The sequence below is a fragment of the Chrysemys picta genome, chromosome 1 (assembly GCF_011386835.1).
Source record: "Chrysemys picta bellii isolate R12L10 chromosome 1, ASM1138683v2, whole genome shotgun sequence".
In the NCBI taxonomy this organism is placed as follows: Eukaryota; Metazoa; Chordata; order Testudines; family Emydidae; genus Chrysemys; species Chrysemys picta.
Genome location: NC_088791.1, coordinates 321,800,298 through 321,821,383, shown reverse-complemented (window position 1 = coordinate 321,821,383; position 21,086 = coordinate 321,800,298). Strand labels below are relative to the sequence as shown.

General features: G+C 45.8%; 1 protein-coding gene across 1 annotated transcript; it reads right to left on the bottom strand.

The window, feature by feature from the left end:
* Window positions 1-9,931: 9,931 nt before the first annotated feature.
* LOC101948970 (matrix metalloproteinase-27) lies at window positions 9,932-19,299 on the bottom strand. Its single transcript, XM_005300353.5, has 10 exons — window positions 19,028-19,299; window positions 18,425-18,663; window positions 17,285-17,433; window positions 17,057-17,185; window positions 14,981-15,142; window positions 14,699-14,819; window positions 13,696-13,826; window positions 12,874-13,033; window positions 10,585-10,688; window positions 9,932-10,325 (listed from the first exon to the last, which is right to left on the bottom strand). Exons 1-10 carry the CDS (start codon window positions 19,142-19,144, stop codon window positions 10,225-10,227), a joined length of 1,413 nt encoding a protein of 470 aa, XP_005300410.2. The 5' UTR covers window positions 19,145-19,299; the 3' UTR covers window positions 9,932-10,224.
* Window positions 19,300-21,086: the final 1,787 nt, after the last annotated feature.

Sequence of the window (21,086 nt, the reverse complement as noted above, 5' to 3'; positions counted from 1 at the left end):
CTGAGGATTTGGGAATCAAGGAGTTAACACACTGAACTGCTTAAGGGCCTCTTTGTTCTGATTGCTTAAATGCAGAGCTTGCAGTTTCCTTTTCTATTGGGAAAACTAACCACAGTGCGCATGAAATTATGGCCTGGGTGAGAAGTTATTGCATATGTCCTGGAACAACAAATTGTGGTGGTGACATTTTTCCTGTTTGTATAAAGTAGATGTGTGGGAAAGGGATAAAAAACAAGTAAGCGTCAGTAGAAATTAAAATGAAGTGTGGAGTAATGTGATGGTAAATGTCCGCTGTGCACACAAGCACAACTTTATGGGGTTCATATTACTGTGGGAAAGCTGGTGTCAAAGAGGCAATTACTTGAACAGAAGCAGTAACCAATCAGCTATTAATGCACTGTGGTCCCTTTGAACACACAATAGGAAATGAGACATTTCTTGTCACGAGTTTCTTTCAAATGAGGGCTTCACTCCACCCAAATCCCAAATTACTCAGTCAAAGCTCCCATTGAAATCAGTGAGTTTGAACAAATTGACTGCAAAATCAGGAAAACATGAGGAAATTCCTAATTGTGCAAATGTTCAGTTTTGCTCTGAGAATCCAAAATTGAAGCCAGCCCAATTCTCAAGATTGAGGCATGTGTAACCAGCCATGCAACTGCAGTCTAAGAAATACGCAGACAGTATTTTGCCTTAAGTATATGGAATTACATTTTCAAAATGGTGCTTAGCAGAGATACCTGTGCCAATGCTATAATTTAGGTCCCAATCCTGTAGTTCATACACACTGACATCAAAGGAAATTGTGTCCATTAAGGACTTCAGGATGTAAGCAAACAAAAGTAACAAAAGGGGATATTTTGGTATCAAGCGGAGTGCCCCAGGGGTCAATCCTGGGCCTGTTTTGTTCAACATCTTTATTAATGATCTGGATGATGGGATGGATTGCACTCTCAGCAAGTTCACAGATGACACTAAGATGGGGGGAGAGGTAGATACGCTGGAGGGTAGGGATAGGGTCCAGAGTGACCTAGACAAATTGGAGGATTGGGCCAAAAGAAATCTGATGAGGTTCAACAAGGACACGTGCAGAGTCCTGCTCTTAGGAGGGAAGAATCCCATGCACCACTACAGGCTGGGGACTGACTGGCTAGGCAGCAGTTCTGCAGAAAAGGACCTGGGGATTATAGTGGATGAGAAGCTGGATATGAGTCAGCAGTGTGCCCTCATTGCCAAGAAGGCTAACGGCATATTGGGCTGTATTAGTAGGAGCATTGCCAGCAGATTGAGGGAAGCAATGATTCCCCTCTCCTCGGTACTGGTGAGGCCACATCTGGAGTATTGCATCCAGTTTTGGGCCCCATACTTCAAAAGGGATGTGGACAAATTGGAGAGAATCCAGCGGAGGGCAACAAAAATGATCGGGGGGCGGGGGCACATGACTTACGAGGCGAGGCTGAGGGAACGGGGGTTCTTCTTCGAGTGCTTGCTCATATCCATTCCATTAGGTGTGTGCGCGCCGCGTGCACGATCGTCGGAAGATTTTTACCCTAGCAACACCGGCGGGTCGGCTGTGGAGCCCCCTAGAGTGGCGCCTTCATGGCGCTGAATATATACCCCAGCCGACCCGGCGCCCCCTCAGTTCCTTCTTACCGCCCCTGACGGTCGTTGGAACTGTGGAGCGCTGCTTAGCTGTTCTCCACTTTCCCTAGCTTTCTTGTTGTATCATAGTTGTAGTTATAGTTATAGTCTTAGAGTTTGTTGTAAGTTAGTTAAGTAGTTTTAAAGTTGTTCTAAATAGTCCAGGGGGTTAAGGGGGTCGTCTCCCCCCTTTTCTCCCCCGGCCGCGGGGCCGGGCTCATGCCCAACGCTCCCGGCTTCAAGCTGTGCGCCTCCTGCGCTAAACCTATGCCCACGAGCGACCCGCACGAATCTTGTCTGAAGTGCCTGGGAGAGTCACACCAGACAGACAAGTGTAAAATCTGTAAGGCCTTTCGTCCGAGAACGAAGAAGGAGCGGGACTTTCGGCTCAGGCAACTTCTGATGGAGGCGGCTCTTAGCCCGGACGCTCCTTCCACGAGCAAGGCCCCGGCACCTAGCACCTCGGTGCGCAGTGCCCCGGCGGCACCGGCTGCGACGACCACGCGAGTGGCGTCAGACAAGCCTCCCCGGCACCGGACCTCGTCGGCACCGCAGACACAGCAAGTGCCTCGGCGCCGGTCCTTATCCCCAGGGCATAAAAAAGCCCATAAGACGGGGACATCAGTGCCGAAGACGCCAGCTCCCCCAGTGTCGGGGGTAGAGCCGCGTCCACCGGTGGAGCAACGGAAACAGTTGCCTCCGGCACCGTCGACTCCGGCGCCGAGGCCGTTGAGTCCGGTGCAAATAGCGTCTCCCCCCAGGCCGGCGGTGATACAGTGCCTCCCGTCGACTCCAGAGACCTTCGCGGCGGCGAGAGACTTAATAGCTCTCACGGAGCCGGCACCGCCTCAGCCACCGGCACCGACTGCACCGTTGACTCGCCCGGTCCAGTCGAGGGGGAAACCTGCTTTGATGCGCCCACCATCACAAGGGCTGGAACCTCGGCACCGGTCCAGGTCCCGAAGCAGGTCCCCACGCCGCTCGCAGTCCCGGCGCCGAATATCGTCTCGGCACCGGTCGTACTCGCGGCCAAGATCTACTTCGCGGCACCGTTCTACGTCTCGGCACCGCTATGATCGTCGGCACCGATCAACGTCGAGACGTAGTTCTCGGCACCGCTACGGTCGGCGCTCGACGTCGAGGGGTCGCTCCCGGCACCGGGCATACTCCAGGTCCTCGTCGAGGTCCAGATCTGACTCCCGGCACCGACGAGGTCATCGGCACCGGTCGCGGTCCCGGCACCGATCGCCGGCACCGCGCAGAGATAGATCATCTCCGGACCGGCACCGTGCGGCACCGCAGCCCACCGGGATGGTTTCATCTCTCTCGGCACCGCCATGGCCGTCTAGATCGGTGTCCCGCTCCTCGGAGGACTTGTCGAGATCGGCATACCCCCCTCAAGGGCGCGCCGATGAACAAAATTTCGGCCACTGGCAGGAGATGGCAGAGGACCAATCTCATGGACCATCTCACTGGTCGTTTTGGACCCCGTGGGCATACCACCAAGAACAAGGGGCTCCAATACCATCGACCTCTCGCTCGGGTCACTCGGTTAGAAGGGCCCCAGAATCCACCATCTCTCGGCCTCCGCCAGGAGGCATGGAGGCTTCGGTGTCCACGCCACCCGACACCAGGGACCCAAGTGCAGGTGATGCCCCGGCCCAAGAGCAAAGGGATCAGGACCCCCCCTTGGATCCGGTACCACCGGAGGCATCCTCTTCCTCCTCTCCGGACGAGGCAGTGGCGGGCACTTCATGTACGGGTCCCCCTCCGATAGATCTTCGGGCTCACCAGGATCTCCTGCGTAGGATGGCCCGTAATATGGACCTGCAGGCGGAGGAGATAGTGGAGGTGCACGACCCGATCGTGAACATCCTTGGAGCAGATGTCCCATCGAGGGTGGCGTTACCTCTGATCCGCACGATCCAATCGAATGCGGATACGATATGGCAAACTCCTGCCTCCATTCCACCCACAGCGAGAGGGGTGGAAAGAAAATACTTTGTCCCCTCTAAGGACTATGGGTACTTGTACACCCACCCCCAACCGTGCTCACTGGTGGTGGAATCAGTGAATGCACGAGAGCGCCACGGCCAGCAGGCTGCAGCGCCTAAATCAAAAGAGGCTAAGCGGCTCGACCTGTTTGGCCGTAAGGTCTACTCAGCCGGAGGGCTACAACTGAGAGCGGCGAACCAACAGGCGTTACTGAGCCGCTACAATTTCAACTCCTGGAACTCTATGGGGAAGTTTAAGGAGTTGATTCCCCAAGAGTCCAGGGAAGAGTTTGGAGCCATGGTAGAGGAGGGCAAGAAGGTGGCTCGGACCTCCTTGCAGGCCTCCTTGGACATTGCAGACTCAGCGGCGAGGACCCTGGCTTCGGGCATCGCTATGCGCAGGATCTCCTGGCTTCAGGTTTCGGGTTTGCCTCCGGAGCTGCAGCAAACCCTACAAGATCTGCCTTTTGAGGGGCATGGATTGTTCTCGGATAAGACGGACTCCCGCCTGCAGAGCCTCAAGGACTCGAGAACAATCATGCGCTCCCTGGGGATGCATGTTGTGGGCCCCCAGCGCAGGCCATTTAGGCCGCAACCTCAGCGCTTCTACCCCCCCCCGCCTCGTCAGAGACAAGACTCGGCCCGGAGGCGAGGGCGAGGTGGTAGAAGAAGGTGGACCGGCCCTCAACCCGGCCAGAACCAGGGGCCACCTCGACCACCTTCAGGCCCCAGGCAGAACTTTTGAAGGTGCGGTCGAGGACGGCGCCCCAGTCATCCCCCAGGATCCAGCCCCCTCCTTTCGGGATCGCCTCTCCCACTTCCACCGTGCTTGGTCCCTTATAACTTCGGACCGTTGGGTCCTCCGCACGGTGGAGAGGGGATACGCTATCCAGTTTTCTTCTATCCCCCCCTCCTCCCCCCCTTCCCCGTCCCTCTTCAGGGACCCTTCTCACGAGCAACTTCTTATACAGGAAGTTTCTACGCTCCTCGCTATGGGGGCCATAGAGGAGGTTCCAGTGGAATTAAGGGGCAGGGGATTCTACTCCCGTTATTTCCTCATCCCCAAGTCCAAAGGAGGTCTGCGACCCATCTTGGACTTGCGCGGACTCAACAAATTCGTAGTAAAGTTGAAGTTCCGCATGGTCTCTCTGGGGGCCATTATCCCTTCCCTCGATCCTGGAGACTGGTTTGCCGCCCTCGACATGAAAGACGCATACTTTCACATTGCTATTTTCCCGCCTCACAGACGCTTCCTCCGATTCGTGGTAAACAGGGTGCACTACCAATTTGCAGTCCTTCCCTTCGGACTATCTTCGGCCCCACGGGTCTTCACGAAATGTATGGCTGTCGTGGCAGCGTACCTTCGTCGGCAAGGGATACAGGTGTTCCCGTACCTAGACGACTGGCTGGTACGCGGTCGCACCAAGGAACAAGTTCGCGATCACGTCCACATAATAGTGCGCACATTCAACAAGTTGGGTATCCTACTCAACAAGGACAAATCCACTCTAGAACCTACCCAGAGAATAGAATTCATCGGTGCGGTTCTAGACTCCAGACGCGCACAAGCCATCCTGCCAGACAATCGCTTTTGCACCATCACGAGCCTCATACAGGGACTCAAGGCCTTCCCAACTACCACGGTGAGGTCGTGCCTTACCCTCCTGGGTCACATGGCTTCATGCACGTACGTAACCAGGCATGCCAGACTTCGGCTTCGCCCACTCCAGACCTGGGTGTCATCAATATACCGCCCACATCGGGACAGCCTGAATATGGTGGTCATAATCCCGAACTCGGTCCTGACCTCCCTCACATGGTGGCTAGATCACAATGTGGTTTGCGAGGGGATGCCGTTTCACGCCCCACAACCCTCTCTGCACCTGGTCACAGACGCTTCATCTCTGGGTTGGGGCGCCCATCTCAACGAGCACCATACCCAGGGCCTGTGGACTGCACCTCAGCTAGCCCTGCACATCAATGTTCGGGAACTGATGGCGGTGCGCCTGGCGTGCCAGGCATTCCTCAATCTCCTACGTGGCCGCTGTGTGTTAGTTCTCACCGACAACACCACGGCCATGTTTTACATCAACAAGCAGGGAGGAGCACGTTCGTCAATTCTATGCCAAGAGGCCATTCGCCTGTGGGACTTCTGCATCGCCCACTCAATCCATCTCACGGCATCGTTCCTCCCTGGAGTCCAGAATACTCTGGCGGACCGGCTCAGCAGGTCCTTTCAAACGCACGAGTGGTCTATCCGTCCGGACATTATACATTCCGTCTTCCAGAAGTGGGGGTTTCCCCACATAGACCTGTTTGCATCTCGAGACAACAGGAAGTGCCACGTGTTCTGCTCCCTGCAAGGTCGAGCTCCGGGCTCCCTCTCGGATGCGTTTCTCCTTCCCTGGAAAGACCACCTGTTTTATGCCTTCCCTCCGTTTCCTCTGGTCCACAAGGTACTGCTCAAATTGCGCAGAGACCAGGCACAGGTAATTCTGATCGCTCCAGCGTGGCCGAGACAACATTGGTACACCACGCTGTTGGAACTCTCGGTTCGGACACCGATCCCGCTTCCGTTGTATCCGGATCTCATCACGCAGAACCACGGCCGGCTGCGTCACCCCGACCTGCAATCACTCCACCTCACGGCGTGGCTGCTCCATGGTTCACCCAGGCAGAGCAACAGTGTTCTCACTCTGTCCAACAGATTCTGCTGAGCAGTAGGAAGCCCTCAACACGGACCACATACTTGGCCAAGTGGAAGCGGTTCTCCTGTTGGTGCGAACAGCGAGCCACGCCCCCGTTGCACGCACCTATCCCTCTCATTTTGGAATATCTCCTATCCCTAAAACAGCAAGGGTTGGCGATATCTTCAATTAAAGTTCACCTGGCCGCTATATCGGCCTTCCATCCAGGGGAACTCGCGTCCTCGGTATTCTCTAACCCGATGGTCGTTAGATTCCTCAAGGGCTTAGACCGGACGTACCCACAACAACGTCAGCCCGTTCCGACGTGGGACCTCAACCTGGTTCTCTCCAAGCTCACAGGTCCTCCATTCGAGCCACTGGCCACCTGTTCACTTCTGTACCTGTCCTGGAAGACAGCCTTCCTCGTAGCCATCACCTCAGCAAGGCGCGTTTCTGAACTCAGGGCGCTTACATCCGAGCCCCCTTACACAGTTTTCCACAAGGATAAAGTGCAGCTTCGTCCACATCCTGCCTTTCTCCCTAAGGTGGTTTCTCCTTTTCATATCAACCAGGATATATTTCTCCCGGTCTTTCATCCTAAACCACATGCTACTCGCCAGGATCAACGTTTGCATTCTCTGGACGTACGCAGGGCCCTGGCTTTCTATATTGACCGCACAAGGCACTTTAGAAAGACGACGCAACTCTTCGTTGCAGTGGCCGACCGAATGAAAGGCTCACCGGTCTCCTCACAACGCCTATCCTCCTGGATTACGTCTTGCATCCGGACTTGCTATGACCTGGCAGGTGTCTCAGCACCGCACCTCACCGCCCACTCCACGAGGGCCCAAGCTTCCTCGACGGCTTTCCTGGCGCAAGTTCCGATACAGGACATTTGTAGAGCTGCGGTTTGGTCGTCAGTCCACACATTTACAGAACACTATGCACTAGTGCAGCAGTCCAGGGACGATGCTGCCTTCGGATCAGCAGTTTTGCACACAGCAATGTCTCACTCCGACCCCACCACCTGAGTTGGGCTTGGGAGTCACCTAATGGAATGGATATGAGCAAGCACTCGAAGAAGAAAAGACGGTTACTCACCGTTGTAACTGTTGTTCTTCGAGATGTGTTGCTCATATCCATTCCAAACCCGCCCTCCGTCCCCACTGTCGGAGTAGCCGGCAAGAAGGAACTGAGGGGGCGCCGGGTCGGCTGGGGTATATATTCAGCGCCATGAAGGCGCCACTCTAGGGGGCTCCACAGCCGACCCGCCGGTGTTGCTAGGGTAAAAATCTTCCGACGATCGTGCACGCGGCGCGCACACACCTAATGGAATGGATATGAGCAACACATCTCGAAGAACAACAGTTACAACGGTGAGTAACCGTCTTTTATTTAGTCTGCAGAAGAGAAGAGTGAGGGGGGGATTTGATAGCAGCCTTCAACTACCAGAAGGAGGGTTCCAAAGAGGGTGGAGCTTGGCTGTTCTCAGTACTGGCAGATGACAGAACAAGGAGCAATGGTTTCAAGTTGCAGAGTGGGAGGTCTAGGTTGGATATTAGGAAAAACTATTTCAGTAGGAGGGTGGTGAAGCATCGGAATGGGTTACCTAGGGAGGTGGTGGAATCTCCATTCTTAGAGGTTTTTAAGGAGGCCCGGCTTGACAAAGCCCTGGCTAGGATGATTTAGTTGGTGGTGGTGTTGGTCCTGCTTTGAGCAGGAGGTTGGACTAGATGACCTCCTGAAGTCTCTTCCAACCTTAATCTTCTATGATTCTATGATTTATATTACTGAATAAAAAGGTCACATTTTGTACACCAATTTGATTGCCACTCCACTGTATATGTGAAAAGTACATGACATTAGGAAACATGGTTTTGTGTAACATGGTTCTGTATATAATCTATATAATTTAATAAGTCACTTACTCCACAGTACCATGATATGGTCTCCTTTGAAAAATATTGGTTAAAATAAACATGAAATATGACCTGCCAAAGAAACAAATGGCCTTTGTTTCTTTGCCATGTAAGATGTCCTAAAAGGCATGTGAGGAGTAGACTTTTGCTTGTTTTCATATGTCTTTTTCATCCTGTCTTTCTTTCTAGAGTCTGTAGTCACTAATGAGTAGGAATATGGCAGCAGAAGTAACAAGTGACACGTAAGTAATTGAGAGTATCTGGGAATTTGAGTCAGACGATTTAGATTTTTTTAACAATTATATTTAGCTGTAGTGCCCAACAAAGAGTTGGGTGGAAAGGTTCTTTGTAAAGACTCAACTCCCCTTCCTTTTAAGTAAAGGGCTGATGAAACTCCCATTTTAGTTTTCTAGTCCTCCAAGGAAACATCCAGCGTCAAACAGCGAAGACACAATTTGATAGTACTAGTATCTCTAAGGTAAAAATCAAGCCCTTTTTGGGTATTCGGAGGAACTTGCAGGACTTCTTTGTATATGATAAAGAAGAATTTAAAAAAAAGGACACCCACTTATCTTTTCCTTTGCTAATAAGCTGTGAACATATTCCACATGTGTGTATTTAACAAACTGAAAATAGCCGCATGTCAGGAAACATAGGGAATAAGTATGTAACTATTGAAGGCAAATTCTCATTTAGACAAAGGATTTATTCTGGTAACCAAACAATATTTCAGCTGGGAATGGAATGGGGTACAGATTTATTACAATTATTTGTTCTTTTACCTGAAGAGCTGGGAACCTCACCTATATTCTCTGGGATGTGGAATAATTTCTTTTCTAGCTTAATGATTAAACTTTTATTGCAGGTAAAACAAACATTTTTTTTTATTAAACAGCCAAGGCAGAGTACAGTGTCTGATAATAGCCTTGCCTCTGTTTGTAAGTTGAGTTGTTGACTGACTTGGCAGCTTCTGTAAACATGCCATGAAGCTGTGTCCTCTAGACACTCTTTACTGAAATTATGATAGAGATGGATCAAAACAGGGAGTAGGCTGAGTCATTTTACATATCCCACCAACCTCCATTACAATCTGTCAGCAACATCCTGAGTGTGTAATAATCAGAAAGGGTATCTTCAGACAGTTGCATCACTGGGCAATGGTGATGAAAGGCTACAATAACCTCCTGCCAAGAAGTGCCCATTTCATAGTCTGGGAAGCTGGCAGCCGCAACAAGTTTTCTCTCCCACAAAATTGGGGGTGGTTAGCAAATATTTTCTATTGCAAGCCACTTCTAGTTTAAACTGCATTAGGGACCTGCATCTAACCAGCATGGTTCTAGCTGTGTTTCTTTTGTTCTCAAATTTACATGCAAGAGAGAGGGGTGACATAGTTGAAGCAACAAGCCAGGAGGGTGATTCTGAATTGATATGAGAGGGTAAAGGTTGAAGCAGTCAAGGCCAAAGTGGAGATGATGACAAGCTTAAGACACAAGACAATAAGGGCCTGGGTGAGAGCTTTGGCAATATGGACAGAACAAGGCAGGAGCTTGGAGGTGTTGCGAAAGAAAAAGTGAAAAGATGGGGATATATAATTTTAAAATATATTCATTGTATTTGTGTCAAGTCCTTCAGACCTTTTCTGTTTTAGAAATGTGAAGTGTCATGAACAGATGAAGCAGACGGCAGTTAATACCAAGTATAAAACACTTTATTTTCAAGACAGTGGGAAGTCCATTCAGAGTATAAAACACACGTGAATATGTTATACTTTGTTATGAAAAGAAATCGAAGACTGTAGCTCTGCTTTTACTGTTGGACATACACTAAATATGGACAATACTGAGAATGTAGACATTCATGAAAAAACAGCCCGTTTGTCTTTCCAATATACTAGGTGCTTTGATATCACAGTGATGGGCTATTTTATAGAAAGCTAGCTAGCTAGACTTTCTTTTCTTAAGTTGCATATAATAATGTTTAATGTTAACAGTTAAACCAGCTATTGCTCGTCATCACACGAATAACTCTCTTAGCATTAGGGTCAAACTCCCATTGCTTTGATCCATGGAAAAAGTAGAAGAATCCTAGAAATAAAAGTAAGAGGAATGATTATAGTGTACAAGTCATTTGTAGCTCTGTTTTAACAAATAATGCTGGAGACAATAGCAAAATAACATCTTCCATATGCACAGAAAACCTCTTGTTACTTTCTGCTCTTAGCAAGGTAATAATAATAATGGCATATAATGTGACTAATATAATAATGACTAATAATATTTTTAATTCTTCTGAAATTTACAACAGTGCAAATCTTCCACTTACTTGAAAGTTCATTCCACTTACCTTTATGCTGGAAAACAGCATCAACATTCTTGCCAATTCCTGGAAAGTCATCTGTTATCTGTCTTGGATAGCCTTTTTCCATGGATTGACTGCTTTCCTCATACCTGAATGATATAACAGGGTGGAATGGATTTGCAAGAATTTAAGCCCTAATCCTGCAAAGACTTAAGCACATGGTTAACTTTATTCACTGTGAGTAGACCAAGTGACTTCATTAGGCTACTCACATTTCACAAAGTTAAGCACATGTAGCAACTCAAGACTAGATGATCACAGTGGACCCTTCTGACCTTTAAACCTATGAATCATAGAATGCCAGGGTTGGAAGGGACCTCAGGAGGTCATCTAGTCCAACCCCCTGCTCAAAGCAGGACCAATCCCCAGACAGATTTTTGCCCCAGATCCCTAAATGGCCCCCTCAAGGATTGAGTTTACAACCCTGGGTTTAGGAAGCCAATGCTCAAACCACAGAGCTATTCCTCCTCCACAAGTCTGTCTCTTTGCAGGAGTGTGTGTTTAATGTGGGAGCAAACTCTGATGTGGCAGAGCTCCAGTAAGTGTCTGGCTGGAAGCTGAATAAAAGCAAATTCAAATTAGAAACAAGGCACAAGTTTGTAACAGTGAGGGTGATTAGCCATTGGAAAAAACTGCCAATGGAAGTGGTGGACATTCTATCTCTTCAAGTCAAGACTGGATGACTTTCTAGAAGATGTATTTTAGTTAAACACAAGTTACTGTTCTAAATGTAGAGGTAAATGCGTGAAATGTAATGACCTGTGTTATACAGGAGGTGAGACTAGATGATCTAATGATCTGTTCTGGCCCTAAAAACTGTGAATCTATGTATTACCATATGGAGGCACTACGTTTGGCATTTAAGCTTTGTCCATTGCTTGTAACCTGGAAGCATACTCGGCTTTGAAATTTAGAGGAGAGAGGGGGAACTGGCTTATCACTCTTTGATCATCCATCTAGTCAAATTAAGGTCAGTTCTGATGGACCCAGGACTCATTGGCCTGAAGGACCGTTAATAAAATGCTGGGTTGACTTTAGCAGGTGAAAGGAGGAACTAAATGGTTCTTTGTTCAGAAAAACTAGGAGAACTCCATGCTGAAACAAAAAGAAAATAATTTGTTTTAATTGTCTTTGGATATGAGACATTTTTTGGAGGAAGGCTGTGGTTCTGAAACAATTACTGTTTTAATATTACATTTTAAAACTCTGTATGTTAGCTTTTATGTGGGCAGCTAATGTCCTTTGCCCTGTAACCAGGCCAGTAGAACAGCTGCATATGTTATTGCAAAGGTTCTTTCCAAAACCAGTAAATACAAACAATAGGAAACCACAGACAACTATAAATTCAACGAACATTGTATGGCTGACTTGACTCATCAGACTAAGGAAATACACAATGATGATAAAGCCTCTTTGACTCATACCAGGGATCTCTGAATAATGACCAGCTTTGCATAATGGGCCACTCACATGACTAGTTTATTATCTGTCCTATCTCCCTGCATCTTATTTCTCTGGTATTTGGGTGCTAAAAGGCACTCCTGTGAATTAGGTGAGCAGAGTTTGGCTTAAATGTATTGCAAATCCAATACAACGCAGATAAATGATGGAGAGTTAAGGACAGTTAGTTTCATTGTACCTATCAGTTGCAGGTGAATTTGTACTTGGCATGGCTAAGCCATGCTTCCACTGCACGTACCCATGCTACTGTGACTACACAGCTATTTATACTCATGCTGACTTAACAAGAGCTAACCACGAGTCTGTATATGTGAGAAAGGAATCGCGCTTCCATCTCATAGGGTAGACATAAGCCTACACTGTGAGTCAATTTACTGTTATTTGTACAGAAGTTAGAGAAGGTAAAGTCCTGTTGGATCATCCAGTCCATCTCCCTGCCAACAGAGAATTGCTTTGTATAGTACATTTTCTAGTTTTTTGCCCACTTTATTTGTAAAAGTCCCAAGTGTTAAGGCTTCTGCCATTTTCCTTGAATACTCTTATTGTCTTGTACAGTGCACCAAAAGAAATCTACATGCAGAGTACTGTGTTGACAGTCCTGTTAAACAGGCCTTCGAAAGAGAAGCAAAGGTATATTCTTTTCTGAGTTCAGGAGTCATTTAAACAAATGGTTTCCTTGAAAACTAAAATATATTCCTTATTAAAGTGTCCTAGCTGTCTAAATATTTAAAGGGCAAATCTTATCTTTAAATGCACACATAAAGGTTGCATGGAAGTCAAGCAGAAAGCAAAATTTTTAGCCATTGACCTTACCTCCAATACTTGTCACCTACAAAAAAGTCTGTTTTTCCTGTGTTTTTATTAGAAACAGCTGCATCAATTTTCTTAACACTCCTTGGGAAACCCAATGTGTTGATGTTCTTAGGATAACCAGGGAGCACCTGGTACCCGCTGATAACCCAGAAATGATTCCCTGTTAAAAACAACAGCAACAACAAGATTTGTAATGTTTCACCTGTGGTTTATGACAAGCCAAACAAACACAAGTTAGGGTGACCAGATGTCCCAATTTTATAGGGACAGTCCCGATTTTTGGGTCTTTTTCTTATATTGGCTCCTATTGCCCCCCACCCCTTGTCCCGATTTTTCACACTTGCTGTCTGGTCACCCTAACACAAGTTCATTTGCTTAGTAGAAGTTAAACATGGGCTGCACAGTAGCAGAATTAATGAAATCCCATGTAAGGAAAACTAGGTAAAATTTCCTGTAATTGTTCATTCTTTACAGGTCAGGTCTATACAAGGACTTACACTGGTGTAGATACATCTCTCAGGAGTGTGAGAAATCCACACCCCTGAGAGATGTAGCTATAGCAATCTTACCTCTCCCCGCTACTCCCTCCCTCCTCCCGTGAAGACAGTGCTAGGTCAACAGAATAATTCTTCCATCAACCTACCTATGGCCTCTTGGGGAGGTGGATTACCTATATCAGTGGGGAAATCCTCCCATTGGCATAGGTATTCCAGGTGCATAGGTATTATGCACATTGAAACACTACACACCCTGTGCTTTCCTCCCATGTCCTCCCAAAAATTACATGTACGAAGAATTTAGAGAAAATCACACGTATTTTACCTTTGAAAAATAGAATCTGATCTTTAATATTTTCATAAGCAGCTTGAATACCAGATGGCAGAAAAGGCCAGAATGTAGAAATTAATTCAAGTTCAACTTCTGAATTACCAGGATAAACTCGCCATATGTGCCTGATTTAAATATGATACAATTTTCACAGTAAATAATAAACCCACATACATTTCTGTATATTCATAAGACTGTAAACAGTGATGGGACTTATAACCTCTTTCTTGTCAAGGGAATCTAGCAGGATACCATGTGCATTCTATTAATCGGTCAGTGATTTCACCATGCCAGAAAGTAAAATATTGGCCATACTGGGAAAGAAAATTCTGTCACTTGCTGCAGTCAAATATCCAAATATATCAGCTACTTCTAAAAAACCCCTTTTGTTGACTGACCAGTCCACCCTTGGTGTTGACTGACTAAGAATATAAGTTAGGACTAGATGAGGGATTGGGTAGTTTCTGTGCCACATTCTAACATGAAAGAATCAGCTAGAGGATCCAGACACACAAAATAATGAGTCTGATTCTGATCGGCTAACTTATGAGTTCCCACCGACTGTGTGCTTGTACAGGTATAACTGAGAACTGAATTTGGCCCCAAGCGGTATTACAGGAACATAACCATTCCTTTGCAAATGATGGTAGCATTTACTTATCTCACAACTCAATTTGACCATATGCTTATTTTGAAAGGAATCATAGACCTTTGCTGCGCCTGAGATATTTTCTGGGAAAGACAAGCAACTCTTGCCAGAGGACTCACTTCACCTCTAGTATAAATGTAGGCGAGTTTGTAAATAGCTTCACTGTTAACAATACAACATCTCTTATTTCTGTGGGTTATTAATTCTGAAATCTCCTTTTCTTTCTTTCAATCCCTCTATCTATGGTGCTCATCATTGAAGTACGTTGTTGCATTCAGTCATTAAGAAATAATGTAAAGGAAACGTCCAAACAAAGGTTAATGTCATTTGAAGAGGGATTGGGTTTACCTGTCTTTAAAAAACATGACTTCTCTGCGCAGTGTGGTGATGGCATCGAAAGACACCATAGGATCACAGGTTTTAGGTGATGTGGGTCTGGCTGGCTCATCCGGGATGTTAGGTGAGGGTCCTAGGGAAAGCAGTTTAAAAAGAATATATCAAAATGTGTGGGGATAGTCATGTATTTCACACACAGAGGAACAATATTGAAATATAATTAGTTAAAAATGATTTCACTTTGTTTGAGATATTGTTTGTTTCTGTTTTTTTGAGGAGATGGATTCTACTCACCGTAAATGGCCTGTATACCATTAATGTCATCTGGGGAAAGCAGGAATTCAGTGGGGTTGATGTAGGCATAATTTGGGAACATCAAAGCTCCACGGTCAGTGGAATGTGAGAGACCCAATGCGTGGCCAAACTCATGAGCAGCAACCAGAAACAAGTTGAACCCTAAAAAAAGCATAGGTGCAAGACAGCTTAGACGTATTTGTGTCTACAGGCCTGCAACTGGGAAGTCCAGCTTACTGCTCAACACATAAGTGCTACAGAGGATCTTAGTGATTCTACAGCCATCACAGTATATACCTCAAACCACTGGTGCTGGGATATAGTATGAAACATGTTATATAAACAAGGCGTCAGGGCTTAAATTTTGCTAGAGCTGTCCAGAGCAGAGCTCCGGTAAATATTTTCAAACCTGTGGGGCGAGCCCTGGCACAACCCATGGGGATGAAGCCCTGAGCCCCAGCATGCCCCATAGATTTAAAGCCCTGATATTCCTCCACTCCACAGTTGAAACCTGGAGCCCTGAATGGGAAGAGTATGTGTGTGTGTGGGGAGGGGCTCCAGGAAATCATCTATGAGAATTTAAGCCCTGAAGGCGATGTTCTTCCAGAGTCAAGAAGGCAGTGGCTGTTTGGCTCTTTCCTGTAGTTGTTGAAACTAGCTGAGCTGAGTGAGTAGGTAGCTGGAGGTGAGAGTGGGAGCAGTTTTGATGAATTGCCAGGAAAGGCTTTCCAATTTACCTACCCCTGATTGTATGGTGATTCAGAATGATTCAGAACTATCAATAGTAGGAGGACTAGAACAAGAGGAATACTCATATTTATGCCTAAGGCACTAAATTGTTGTTCTATGGGACTTTCTTCCCTGCACACATGGTACACACAGTTTGGGCAGGAAATATATATTTAAAAATAGCGTTGACTCAATGTTCTCCCTTTTATAAATAGATTTTTTTCTAGGTCCACGGTTTATTTAAAATATCCCCTAATAAAACACATCAGACAAAGGCGCTCTGGTTTCACTCTGATTTAATGTCATCTCAACAAACAGGAGAAATTAGATTTGCTCAGTTATCTTGATACCTATAGTTATCCATGTAGTATCTGAGTGCCTCACAGACATTAATAGATTTAGCTTCACAAACCCCTTGTGAGGTAAGGAAGAATTATTATCTCTCCTTTAAAGATGAAAAACTGAGGTCCAGAGTTGTCAAGTGACTTGCCCACAAGTCTGTGGCAGAGCAGTGAATTGAACCTAGATCTCCTGAGCATGGCTGGCTGGAAAACAATAATTCCATTTTGCAAACAAAAGGTGAGGTTTGGACATTTCTTTTTGTTCCACTGAAGAATTAAACCAAGACTTTCTGAAACTTTTCACTGGAGGGGCGGAATGGAAGAAGAGAGAGAGGGAAAAGAGAGTGGGCCATCCTTGAATTTTCAATAGCCCAGTGGTTTGGACACTCACCTAGATATGAGAGACCTGGATTCAAGTCCCTACTCTGCCTGGTGTGGAACATAAGAAAGGGACTAGGAAATTGTATTGGAACTAGGGGGTTAATGTGAGTTCCCCCAGAGGATTCTGGGAGTTTGACCTCTTTCACAATTTCCTATGGCTCCCAGGGAATTCCAAAAGGCCTTTTGAAATATCCCAGAAACCACTACTTGAGGGAGCTGTGCTGGAAACTGTGTGATAGGTACTGCAGAAATGTACTACAGCTCTTGTGGGGACATGGGTCAAAACTGCAGTGGCCTCTATTGCTACTGCATTAGCAAGGACACACTATACTGCTGGTGCTTCAGAGAGTGCTATGCCTTTGGTACCTTTACCACTGGTTCCATCCTATAGTGTAGATAGACAAAGCCAAATTTGTATATCTGCTGTCAGTCACTGTGGATACCCCAATCTAAACAAACCAGGTTGCTCAGGAGAAGTATGTACCCTTCCTCTACAATCTTTTTTCAAGCAGTTCTATGAAAGAAATTTGAGGATGATCTTTAATATCCTAATTATTTTTAACATTTACTTTGTACTACAATAAGGTATCATTAACATGTAGTACAAGAGACCTTATTGACCTACCAGCAGAGCCTTCTGTCCAGTGTTCATCTTCATCAAAGTGGACATCCCCTCCAATACCATTGCCAGGTGGAAAGGCATGGCCAAGAACACCAAGGGGTCCATCAAAATAACGGGGACAGCGACCATGAGCTAAATAGGAATTTGTTGAAAAAAAATTAGAGCGCCATATCATTGCCGTAGGCAACAATATAAATTCATCTTACCAGTTCCATACAGTTATTACAGTACCTCCAGTCCCAAAAGCAATCATTATGTCTGCTATCCCTTTATAAATCCTATTGAAAGTCAGTGGGGACACAGTGCTCCATACTTTAAATGCCTTCTGGATTGCTTTATCCACATCAGTTTGTGACATATCTGGAGTGTAATTCACAATTCTGTAGGAATAAAGAAACAAATGCATATGCTGTAATAATAATACTTATGGTTTATCTAGAGTAGGGGTCGGCAACGTTTGGCACGCGGCTCGCCAGGGTAAGCACCCTGGCAGCCCGGGCCAGTTTATTTACCTCCCGACGTGGCAGGTTCGGCCGATCGCGTCCCCAACTGGCTGCGGTTCGCCGTCCCGGCCCAATGGGGGCGGCGGGAAGCGGCGCGGGCAAGGGATGTGCTGGCCGCGGCTTCCTGCCGCCCCCATTGGCCCGGGATGGCGAACCGCAGCCAGTTGGGGACGCGATCGGCCGAACCTGCCACGTCGGGAGGTAAATAAACTGGCCCGGCCCGCCAGGGTGCTTACCCTGGTGAGCCGCGTGCCAAACGTTGCCAACCCCTGATCTAGAGAGTTTATCCAGCAATGACAGCATGTTGTACTAGAAGATACAAAAAGAGGCCTGACCAATGATCCTTGAGCATTCAAAACTCACTTTGGATTCTGTGTGCCAGGAATGTGATAACTCGTTTTTTCCATCTCTAATATTTATAATACTCATGTTCTATCATATATATCTGACCTCTTAAAGAGCAGTTCTACCCTGTCAAAATGGCTGCTGTTCCACAGATCTTCTCCTTGGGCGCATTGAAAGTCATATCTACTGACTTTGGAAACAATATTAAGTTGCCACTGATTACATCATTTGAAGACAATAGGGGTGTAACAAGCGTAAGTGAGGCTCATATTTGGCCTACAGAATCTTTACTAGAAATTATGTCCAAGAGGTAAAGTACCCAGCTAGACTCCGTGACTCCAGGGTGTATTTGCATGACTGGCAGGGAAAAACTAACAAACTTTTGTTTGTGTTAACTGAGTACACTTGCTATGAGAGTTTTTTTTAAAAGAAAATAAATAAGGATACCCACAAGATAATTTTTGAGCTACTTTTCAGATGATAACCACATTTTAAACACAAGAAAAAATGACATAAATATTACCTGTATGTCAGTTTGTTTTTTTTCCATCCTGGGAGAATGAAACCATACTGTCCGACATCAGGAACTCCACATCTGGGCTTCTGCATCACTTCCAAAGTCTCTGGATCTGGCTTCCCGGTCACTTCCAACCCAAAAAATTCTTGCATTTTTTGGATTTTTTCAACCATGGGGCTAGTGCTCCTTCTCCATGCTAGATGCTCCGGATCTGGTTGAAGCTCATAAAATTTCTCTAGATACTCCTGACAATAAATAAATAAATGAATTCTACAACCTTTTTTTAGATCTTAAAAAAAGTACCTTAGGACCACTATTATTCGTACACTATGCTTTCGTGCCTCTGATTTCCATGTGCTCCAGCAGCTGTTTGTCTTAGGAATCTGGCTAAATAGAAACAGACTGCACATTGCATTTTTTTAATCACTTGACAATTCCCACTCATGCTGATTTTTATCCATTTTAGCTAAGTGTGCTTAAAAGATCTGTGTATGTCTGTGGGGGCATCCTCATGCGATAACAATGTCTTGACCAATTCAAAACATGCAGATGCTTTAAAATCTGAAAGGAAAGGGCTCAGCACATCTTAGATTCAGAAAATGAAGTTACCTGTACAAGCTGCATATTTTCTCCTTCATTGTTTTTTTCTGGAAGCACAGGAAAAGCATAAGAAAATGCCACATATAGTAACAGCAAAAATGGAAGGCTCTTCATTCTTATCCTCATTGCTGCCTTAGCGTAACAGGAGTCAGGCTCTACTTTCGGTATACATGTCTTTCAGGCTTCTCAGTTTATATGGTTAATAGGGTGTTTCATAAAGTCTGCTGTAGAATGACTCACAGTTTAACATGCTTTAATTAGCAACAGATATCATATAACACAAGATGGGGTGACACAAAACAAGTTAACTAATACCATCTGATTGTGCAACCATTTGAAGACAGTAAATACTGGAGATGATTGTGAAATTTTTGATTAAAGTTTTTAATCAAACTGGGGGGGGGGGTTTCTCTCTTTGCAAGTAGGCTCAAAACTAGTAAGTTCCAGCAAAACTATTCCATTTTGACGAATCTGCATTTTTGCTTAAAGTTTTTTTTTTTAATCAAAAAAGCAGATTCATCAAAATGGAATCGTTTTGCTGGAACATATTAGTTTTGAGCCTACTTGCAAAGAGAGAACCCCCCCCCCCCACTTCCCTTGAATAGCTTGGTGGTTAAGCCATTTACTTTGCTTATTGGAAGTCCAGGTCCAAGTTTCCGATTTGCCTGATTTCAAACCAGGAATTTGAAGTTGGGTATTTCAATTCCCAGCTGAGTGCTTTAACCCCTGGGCTATTGACAGACTCAATTTGTCCTATTGAAGTTGTTCCACTTTGTATAAATATTTATTGGACCAGGGATTTGAATATCCACACAGCCAACATTCCCATCCAAGCTCTTGTCATCTCATGCTTTGATTACTGCAACATCCTGCCCTTCTTAGGTCTTAACAAATGTGATCTTGTCCCACTCACATCCATTTAGAATGCTGCTACAAAGAGCATTTTCCTAGCCCATTGGATTGACCATGTGTCAAGGCTGATTCCCCACTCTGGCACTTCGAGTGCAGAAGGTGGGGGGCCCACAAGGATTCTAAAAATTAATAGTGGCCACTTCAGGCTTGTATTAAACTCCTAAGGTTACAGCTTTCTCTGACCTTGGCTTGGTAAACCCTGCCACCACCCAGATGCAAAAACCCCTTGGGACCAAGGAAGGTACACTTGGGAATTCACCCCACCTCTGGGGAAGAGCTGAGAAAGAAAACAAAGGAAATCAGCTGTTGCCACCAGCTAATTAAACAACATGCACAAACCTCTTAGGACACCAAAAATCCAATCCTGTTCTTAAAAAAGGTAAATTTTATTAAAAACAAAAAGAAAGAAAATACATCTGAAACTTAGGCTTTTTGCTAGATCTTAAAAGAAACAATAACAAAAATTAAGCATCAAGATATCTCTCTTGAGGTTCAGCTTAAAGGTTACAAGCAAAACAAAAGCATCTGGGGTTAGCACAGAGGAGTCCACAAGCCTTACAGAAAATAAAAGAAATAAACCTAATCACGTCTTTCTAGACATTTCCTAATCTACTTACATATTTGGATAGTTCTAGGTATAATCTGATGATTCATAGATTCATAGATTCTAGGACTGGAAGGGACCTCGAGAGGTCATCAAGTCCAGTCCCCTGCCCTCACGGCAGGACCAAATACTGTCTAGACCACCCCTGATAGACATTTATCTAACCTACTCTTAAATATCTCCAGAGATGGAGATTCCACAACCTCCCTAGGCAATTTATTCCAGTGTTTAACCACCTTGACAGTTAGGAACTCTTTCCTAATGTCCAACCTAAACCTCCCTTGCTGCAGTTTAAGCTCATTGCTTCTTGTTCTATCCCTAGAGGTTAAAGTGAACAAGTTTTCTCCCTCCTCCTTATGACACCCTTTTAGATACCTGAAAACTGCTATCATGTCCCCTCTCAGTCTTCTCTTTTCCATAGGTCATGTTCTCAAGACCTTTAATTATTCTTGTTGCTCTTCTCTGGACCGTCTCCAATTTCTCCACAGCTTTCTTGAAATGCAGTGCCCAGAACTGGACACAATACTCCAATTGATTTCCATACCTGACAAA

Coding starts and splice junctions, on each gene's coding strand:
- LOC101948970 (XM_005300353.5), bottom strand. CDS start 19,144: ATGAGGATAAGAATGAAGAGCCTTCCATTTTTGCTGTTACTATATGTG. Junction 14,820..14,980: donor TGGTATACAGGCCATTTACG/GTGAGTAGAATC, acceptor TGCTTTCCCTAG/GACCCTCACCTAACATCCCG. Junction 10,326..10,584: donor TGCTGTTTTCCAGCATAAAG/GTAAGTGGAATG, acceptor TTTTATTTCTAG/GATTCTTCTACTTTTTCCAT.